At 55.8% G+C, this 8969-nt stretch overlaps 1 protein-coding gene across 2 annotated transcripts in view; it reads left to right on the top strand.

Moving 5' to 3' along the window:
* The first annotated feature begins 2654 nt into the window (after positions 1-2654).
* Slc30a3 (solute carrier family 30 member 3) overlaps positions 2655-8969 on the top strand; it is a 7863-nt gene continuing 1548 nt past the window's right edge. Inside the window, exons 1-7 of one of the 2 annotated variants that reach the window (XM_008835044.2) lie at positions 2655-3091; positions 6355-6536; positions 6922-7068; positions 7161-7314; positions 7863-8061; positions 8299-8404; positions 8628-8762. In XM_008835044.2, coding sequence (XP_008833266.1) covers positions 2997-3091; positions 6355-6536; positions 6922-7068; positions 7161-7314; positions 7863-8061; positions 8299-8404; positions 8628-8762 — 1018 coding nt within the window. In that variant the 5' untranslated portion in view covers positions 2655-2996. The remainder of the gene's footprint in view (positions 3092-6354; positions 6537-6921; positions 7069-7160; positions 7315-7862; positions 8062-8298; positions 8405-8627; positions 8763-8969) is intronic. The other variant, XM_008835045.3, reaches the window with a different exon arrangement.

Raw genomic sequence — 8969 nt, 5'->3', positions numbered from 1 at the left:
GAATACTATGTGGTGGGCACTAGTGGGGCACTGGGGACACAGCATGCTCAGATTCCAGATTTTGCTTGTGCTCTGTAGCCCAGTTTAAATCCTGACCTCAGGGCCCACCTCTCCCAGTGTGAGCTGGTCCAGGATGGACTTCTAACCTGGGTCCATCCACAGCTTCTTATGGAGGCTTCTTCAGAGGCCCTTTGGAAGCTGGACCAGAATTATCCTCCAGGGGCAGCCAGGCCTTCTTGCCTCTGTCAAACCTAGGAAAACTGATAGAGGCAGAGCAGAGCAGGTAGTCCAGGCACAAGGATAAATCAGTACAGCACTGATTTAGCACAGGACAGTAGGGGAGAAATCTCCTGAAATCGTAAGGAGAGGAAAGACTGTTTCTAATTTGTTCATCACCAATCCCCAGCTAGGCTGGCAGGAAGGGTGGCTGTGGGGGAGGTAAGTGTGTAAACGTTGAATGAATAGTGCTTTCAAGACCATAGTTCATACCGGGCACCAGTCCTAGGCCGGCGTTCCAGCGCCCGCCCTCTCGGAACATTCCCAGCTCCTCTCCACTTGCAGCATGATTCCCTCGGGTCTGTCATTCCTAAGGACCATGTAAAATTCCCACAGGCCCCTTGGTGGCTTCTGGAGAAACAGACACAAGTACTCGTTTTGCTGCTAAGTTGTTCTTACATAGATTCCCAAGCGAAGGCAACTGTTGCTCTTCCCACTGCCGGCGCCCTGGACTTCTGGGGGCCGCACGCTCAGCAGCCAGACATCCAATGAGGCTCTGCCATCTTAACAGGCTCCGACGTTCCTTTCCCTCCCCGCCAGCTACCGGGTGGTGGGTCGGGCACATGCCAGTGTCTGCGCCCCCTCCTGGGCAGTCGGGGATGCTCTCTGCGCGCTGCGGGAGGGAAATCCCCGAGGAAGCCATCGTAGTCACGTACCCCCGTCATCGGCCGAGGCGGCCAAGGAGCTGGTCCCCATCCTGGAACTCGCCTAGCCGGGGGCCAGGCTGGCGCCCAGAGCCCTGGAGTGCCTCGGCCCCCTTCTCCAGCGAGCTTGGAATCAAGGGGAGCCCCAGGCCAGGCTGCAAGCTGAGAACACCGACGGCTCCCGGCACACGAGCCTGGGGCTCTGGTTTAGCTGGACAGGGCATGGTTTCCACCCTGGCTCTGACGGGGCCAGCAAGGTGACCTTGGCTGGTGGCGTCCCTTCTCACCACCTCGGCTTGTCTTTCCGTGCGCGAACGGAGAGAGGAGCCCTCAAGCTCCTAGGGAGGCTGGAGGGAGAAGTCCCCTCGGGGGCCGGGCGCCAAGGGCACGCAGACACTGCTTCTCGTTCTCGGCTCCGTTTCACGGAACAGTACCATCCCTATGCACCCACCGCCCGCAAACCTTGGCTCCAGCTGAGCTGCACTCTTCCTCCTCCAGAACAGCCAGCCCGCCGCCCAGCTTCCCTAACCGTTTTAAGCCTCACCTCCTCCGCGAAGCTCTCCTGGGTTAACCCCCTCACTTCCAGCCACTCCATCTGGCAGGCTCAAGGTTTTTTTTAATTTTTCATTTTTGTTTGGTCTGATTTGGTGTTTGGAAATATACACACGGTCTCATTATTCAGAATAATCATGTCGAGGGGAGGCATCACTCCCTAGCTCTTTACGTTCAAAATGCCGGGTGTGTTCCGAAGGATGAAGTTGATGTGTTTCTTGCCCGGGTTCTCTAGCCACTCCCACCCTCCCCGCTTCTCCATCTCTGCTCTCTCTCCTGCGACCGTCCCCTTCACGGACTGTCACAGCTTAGAATGCACAATCCAATTCCTAACCCCTTTTCATTCTACGGTGGCGGCAGGTGAGAGGAGTAAACCACTGAGCAGTTGAAGTTTCCACTCCAGCCTTGGCCACCGACTGCTCTAAGTCACTCCTTCGTGTGGGCTTTAGTTTCCCCAAATGAGCATACCAGCCGGTGCTGCCGTGTGCAGGCAAGGAAGGGGTCACTTGCTGGCAAGCAGAACGCAGCCTACCTCCATAACAGTGACTTGTGACCCCAGAGAGGGGACAACACCCCGCCTGTTGCCCCACCTCTCAGTGAGAGGTGTCCCACGGTCTTCAGTTGCTAGCCCGGCGCCATAATCTGACCCCGGTGGGAAAAAAGATGAAGGGTTTATCCACAGGCTGCATGACCTTGTGTATTTCTGGGACTCGGTTTGCTCCTCTGGAAAGTAGGGACAATATACGGGTTGAAGGACAGAGGAATGCTTTTGTTATTTAAGGTCCTTGCATAAAAATAAATGATAATTAGCGGCACAGTGCTTGGCAGCAGATTTTGCTCATGAATTCCTACCCCAGAGCCTCCACAGTGGGGTTTCTGGCTGGAGTCCTTAGAGTTGTTTGGGAATGTGTCACTGCTCAATCCAGAGTCTCTGTTGCTCTCTAGATAGATTTAGCACCTGTTTCTGCCTCCGCGTGGGAGCCAGGGCCACAAAATGATTGGGTGGCGGGGGACACCCCTATGCAGGCATGCAAAGGGCAGTGCTCCTTTGGTGAAGTTGGCCCTGGAGGGGTCCTTAGGTGTGAAGAGCTAGACTGGGAACCTGTGGGCGGGGCTTGGGGCGGGGCGGGGCTAGTTCGCCGAGGGGGCGGGGCTGTGGAGACGGTGGTTGTCTGGAACCCCAGTGGCAGGGCACTCCGGAGGTCCCCACCGCACTTCGGCGCGGGGAGATGGGCTTTGGCTATGGAGACCGGACCCTGAAGCGGGTCTTAGGCCTGGGGGAGAATCCTGGGAGCCGGAGCCTGGAGGCGGGGCTTGGGTAGCTCGCCCCACGCGGGGCGGGGCTCCTGCGGCCGCGGGCTCTGCAGTTCGGACTCGGCGCGCCACAGTCGTCGCAGTTGCCTTCACTGTGGTGGCCCCGCGGCCTGGCGGGGAGTCCCGGGGTCCGCGGGCAGCTAGGACTGGGCGCGGGGCCGGCCCCGCCTCTCCCCTCGGTGCGGCCTAGACGGTCGGAGCGGCAGGGACATGGAGCCCTCTCCAGCCACCGGAGGCTCGGAGACCACCCTCTTGGTGAGCCCCCGGGAGCGCAGCGGCGCGGGCGGCGGCTTCCGTTTGAAGAGGTAGGACAGATCTGGGCTGGCCCTCGGCTCCGGGGTGCCAGCCTGCTGCCATCGGTCCGTTTCGTTGTCTCCCGGGGCGTCCCGCGGACCCCTCGGTTTCGCGGCGCCCGCCCCCGCCACCCGCCACCGCCTCGCCCGTGCCCCGCCACCCCATTTCCCCCACGCGGGGCGAAGCAAGTCCCGGGTCCGCGTCCCAAGCCTTCTGACCCCTCCGCCGCCCCTGCCGCGGCTATCGCTCTGTTGGACTCTGGAGTCCGCATATCCCGGGCGCTGGCTGCGGGTGCACCTGGCCTCCCCGGCCTGGGGGCCAGCCTTAGGCCCCAGACCGTTCGCTCCGCCCGCTGGACTCGGGGCGCCCCATCCAGCCAAAGCCAGTTGTGGCCACCCGCCCAGGGGCTTGGGCTCGGCTGGCGGCCGCAGGCAAGCGAGGGGGTGGCGAGGAAGGAGCAGGTGCGGGCTGGGCGGCGGGGGGTATTCCCGGCTCCGCACAGACGGGGCCGGGGGCGGCGAGGTGTGAAATGAGGCGCGCGCGAGCGGCGGGGACAGCGGGCCGGGGGCGGTGGAACCTCCTCCGCACCCTGCAGGCCTCCCGCGCCCGGCCCCGGCCCCTCGGAGCGGCCACTGCCACAGGCCCTCCCTGGCCACCTCCGCTGGCCATTTTGTCTGTTGGCCAACCGTCCGTTTGTCTCCGGAATTTGACAGTCTCCGGCCTTTTCTCTTACGCATCTCTCTCAGTGGTTCTGTTTCTCTCTGGGTCCTTTTGTCTCTGAGGTGGTCTCTGTATATTTACAGCTCTTTTGGGGGGGGGATGGGCTTTAAACCTGAGTGGGTGGGGGAGCGGGAGAGCAGAAGGGAGGGGAAGCCTCGTTCCTGCAGGGGACTGCGGAGGTGGGCAGCTGTGGGGCTCCAGCTGTGGCCCTGGCATCTCTTTGACTAACCTTTTGACTTGGCATGAGCCCTCTCACTTACCCAAGGTACCCCTGGCCTCACTCTCTTCCCCTTACTCCATATCGTTTTTTTGTTTGTAGGGGTCTTGGAGAGCCAGGGAAGGAAACAGCCTTTCCGGACCCATAGACAGAATAGCCACACCTCCACACCCCAGCAGAGCGGCCTATTTAGTGCCCACTTCATGCCAAACAAAAGGAGGCAGCCTGTTGATGGGTGGCTACATTGATGCCTGGTTGTGTAGGACCTTACAAGCCCAAGAAAGGTGTCTTGCCCACTGTCCTAGGACCACCCAGCTTGTTTGCTCTTCAAGCTGCATCTTCATCTCCCAGGCCATTTCTATCCTCACATGACCATTAGTCACCAAATCCTGCAGGATTTTCTGAGAGGCTCTGCCTATTTACCTGCCCCTCCTCTGATACTGTGCCTGGCCGAGTCTCTGACTATATAGATCGGTTCTAGAGTCTTCTACCTCTTCTTTCCCCCACTGTCAACAAGGTTGTTTCAACATGAAGATATTTGGCTGTCAGTGCATCTCCCTTTATCTTCCCTTGAGCTCATCATTTTCCTCAGCCCTTCTTCACCTAGCACCCCGCTAAATACTCAAGCTTCAAATCTTGATGTCATTCCAAGTGTCTGGTGCACCCTTCTACAGCTCATAATTCCTACGACATCCTCCTCACCCCCATTAGAGTTGGCCACTCCCTACGCTGTGCTCCAAAGTGATTTGTGTAGACCCTCCCCACATAGCCTCTCCCAGGTAGTCTTTCCCACTAGACTGGGCTTCCTTGTGTTGTACACTGCCCAGCACACCTCAGGTAATAAACAAGGATGGGCTCTGGAGCCACCATCATCTTCCTGTCTCTTCTGCACCTAGAATCGTGTATACTCAGATTCTTAGTCCTGGAAGGTGCTTTTCATTCAAGAAATGTATCTACTTTCCAGCACTTGAGTTTCCCTATATTCACTGCATACCCCCCCAACCTCAACTTATCCAGTTAGCAGAGCTCTCTTTAGCCAGAAGGGTCCCAGCACCCCTCCCCACTTTACTGCTGTGATCTATCTGGAGCCATCTTTTCCCCTCGAGAGTATTCTTGTTACTCCCCATGAGTATTTCAGGACTGTATTTCTGAGTTGAGGTCCTTTATTCTGTGGGAGAGTCTGTCCTTGCTGGGGTTCAGGATAAACAGTGGGGGCAGTGAGAACTGGGCTAGAATGGATCCAAAACTCAGCTTTGAACCCAGGGGCATCCCTAGGTGAATCGCACACCAATTTGTCAAGAGAAGCTTATGGCTCTAAGATGTTAATGTGACCTCTACCAGGTAGTATGAGCAGATTGGGGCTCAGGTAACATGGGGTGGACCCTAAATCCAGTGCTTCTGCCACTATCATCCCCAACCATCATAGGCAGGACCCCCTCTTCTGTGACAACCCTGCTCACTCTCCTCAGGTATTATGTGTTGTATTGTTTTTGTTTCTATGAGATAGGGTCTCCCTATGTAGTCAAAGCTAGCCTTGAACTCCTAATCCTCCTGCCTCAATTTCCCAAGTGCTGGGACTACAGATGTGAGTCACCATGCCAGGTACCACTCCCTTTTTAAAGGATAGCATTTGGATTTCCTGTCTTGAGAGGGAAGAGACAAGGCCTGGGAGCTGGGTATTGGAGCAGAGCTGGAACAGAGGCGCACTAAGGCCAGGATGGTATGCTTCATACTCTTGCACCAACTTCCTTTTGTGTTCCCTTTGGCACCTTCAACTGTCTGTCAAAATCCTTCCCATTCTTCATGGCTCTTTTCATTTGGTTTCTGCAATTTCCCTGTTAGAACTCATTTGAGAGCACCAGAATTGTTCTAACAGCAGCATCTGTCTTTTGCTGTGTATCATAGTGTCTAGTCCACATTTGACCCACTCCACCAGAACTTCCAAAGTTCGGGAAGAGAATCTATTCATTTTTCATTCCCAAGGTGCCTATTATATTACAGAAATTTTGGTCAGTGTGTCGTCTCAGCTCCACCACCCACCAACTATGTGGCTCCTGTCAGTCCTTTCCCTTTCTGAGCCTTACTTCTCATTCATTTGTTAAACTATCAAACCATACTGCTGTGAGATACTTTCCAGGAATGAAATTCCATGGCTCTGTGTGTGAGTCTGAAATACTCATTTGAATCCCATCTGCTCACAAGGCTTTAGGCATGACTGGGCCTAGGGAAGGGGCAGAGATGGGCTAGTCTTCTCAGGCCAGCATGGTGTCTGTCAGCCTGAGAGTGAGCAGATCAGCCTGTGGACAGGCCTCAGGTTGAATATATTGCCTGCCTTAGTCTCTTCACAGAGCCCTCGGAGCCCCTCCCTGAGGAGCCCAAGCTTGAGGGGATGACCTTCCACCATTGCCATAAGGACCCCATGCCACAGTCAGGCCTCTCCCCGGAGAGGCGGCAGGCCCGGAGGCAGCTATTTGCTGCCTGTGTCGTGTGCTTCATCTTCATGGCTGGGGAGGTGGTTGGTAAGTTGGGGAGTGCCCCTCCAGCCCTATGCTCCCAACACCTTCCTAGGCCACTCTCCAGACAGAGACCCAGGGTTCTTGGGTGGGAAGGCAGAGAAAAAGAAAGGCTGGGAGGGAGTGGCAAGGACAGAGCACCAAGAGGGGGGATTCAGCGCAAGCCAGCATGAGGCTTATGGGCCAGGGCTCAGTGTGAACTAGTCGTTTATGAATGCTGTTTTCTGAAAATCATATATATTATCGTGGAAAGACTAGAAAAACTACTTGGAATCCTATCACCTGAGAACCACAGTTCTCTTTTTGGTATGTCGCCACATTTTTATTGCATGCGTATGTTCACATATTGCATACTTCCTAGAGTATCAGACTCTACTTTTCCCCCTTGCAGGTGGGTATTTGGCACATAGTCTGGCTATTATGACTGATGCTGCCCACTTGCTAGCAGACGTGGGCAGTATGATGGGTAGCCTCTTTTCTCTTTGGCTCTCTACTCGGCCAGCAACCCGCACCATGACCTTTGGCTGGCACCGCTCAGGTAAGGCTCCTGCATGACTTAATGCTTCTTCAATTCTGCCAGAGGATGCCTCAGTGCTGAGCAAGGCCCTGACAGCTTGTCTTCCCCTGCAGAGACTCTGGGGGCTTTGGCCTCTGTGGTCTCCCTCTGGATGGTCACTGGCATCCTCCTGTACCTGGCCTTCATCCGCCTGCTGCACAGCGACTACCACATCGAAGGGGGTGCCATGCTGCTGACCGCCAGTATCGCAGTTTGTGCCAATCTGCTGTATGTCCCAGTGTGGAGTGGGCACCATGTGGGGCTCAGGGTGAGGGGTCTTCCTCCAGGATGGGAAAGCTGGCTCTCCCTACACACACACACACACACACACACACACACACACACACACACATACACACACAGATCCATTGTCTTCACTGGTTGTGCCTGAGAAGGAATGGGAGAGGGCATATATATATATATATATATTTCAGTCAGTAGACATTTGTGAAGGGACACCAGCCCTACTCAGATACTTTCATCAATATGATCTCAATTAAGCCTCCCAAACACTCCAAGACTGAGTTAGTGTTACCTCTAGTTGCCATCATGTTAAAGATCCTAGCAGGGGGACAGGTGACCATTTAAATAGCAGGGGTAGGAACTGAATCCACATCTCTAGCCCCACTTCTTGTATCAAGAATCATTCTTGGCTGCATCATTTGTCTGTTCAGCAGTGCTGTTTTCTTCCTGGGGTGGGAAACAGGTGGAGCTGGATACTGGGAAGGTGAGCAGAAGCCAGGAGCATCTGCTGAACTGCTCTGCTTCCCCTTCAGAATGGCCTTTGTGCTGCATCAGGCGGGCCCCCCCCACAGCCACGGGTCTAGAGGGTCAGAGTATGCACCGCTGGAGGAGGGGCATGGGGAAACTCTGCCCCTGGGGAACACCAGTGTCCGGGCAGCCTTTGTGCATGTGCTGGGGGACCTCCTACAGAGCCTTGGGGTCCTGGCTGCCTCCATCCTCATCTACTTCAAGGTACTGTTGAGGCCTGCACCAGCCTTCCTTCCCCACTCCACATCCCAGCCCCTTCCTCCTGGCACTCCTAGCCTCCCTGACCTTTACTCCAGCTCCAAGCTCTTCAGGGCCTGGTCATGCCTCTTTTCTCCTCTGTATGGTTCCCAGAGTCCCCTCAGGTCCTGTTTACAAGAATGCCCCTAGATCTTCCTCTAGGAGATCCCTGTTTCCTAGCCTGAGGGACCTCTTTCTCCACAGCCTCAGTACAAGGCAGCTGACCCCATCAGCACCTTCCTTTTCTCCATCTGTGCCCTTGGATCCACAGCTCCCACCCTCCGAGATGTTCTCCGCATCCTCATGGAAGGTGAATTCAACACCACATGTGCTCACCACCCCTGGGGCCCTCTTGGCTCCCACCCCAGCACTGGACTACCCCTTTTCTCTCAGTGTGGGAAGGACTGGGTCATGGGGCCTATTGCCAGAAAAGAGGATTGGGGTTGACAGGATGGGAATGGTTTGGGGGGAGAGTAGAGTCTGGCAGGGCTGGTGGGGCCCTGGCAGTAACATGTGGTGGGTGCTGCTTGCAGGTGCCCCCCGCAGCGTGGGATTTGAACCTGTAAGGGACACATTGCTGTCAGTGCCAGGAGTCCGAGCAGTCCATGAGCTGCACCTGTGGGCTCTGACGCTCACTTACCATGTTGTCTCTGCACACCTGGCCATTGGTGAGTCCACACTATCCCAGCCAGCACCTTCCTAGCACCAGCCCCTCACCACCAACATGTGGTAGTAGCCTGAATTAGTGAAGTGTTGTTTGAGACTGAGTCGTACTATGTAGCCCAGGCTAGGATCCTCCTGCCTCAAGCCTCCTTAGTGCTAGGATTATAGATCTCTCTCTCTCTCTCTCTCTCTCTCTCTCTCTCTCTCTCTCT

Source organism: Nannospalax galili, unplaced genomic scaffold, assembly GCF_000622305.1.
Source record: "Nannospalax galili isolate Female #2095 unplaced genomic scaffold, S.galili_v1.0 scaffold517, whole genome shotgun sequence".
NCBI lineage: Eukaryota > Metazoa > Chordata > Mammalia > Rodentia > Spalacidae > Nannospalax > Nannospalax galili.
The sequence above is the reverse complement of the archived record's forward strand: the minus strand, read 5'-3'. Positions and strand labels throughout refer to the sequence as shown.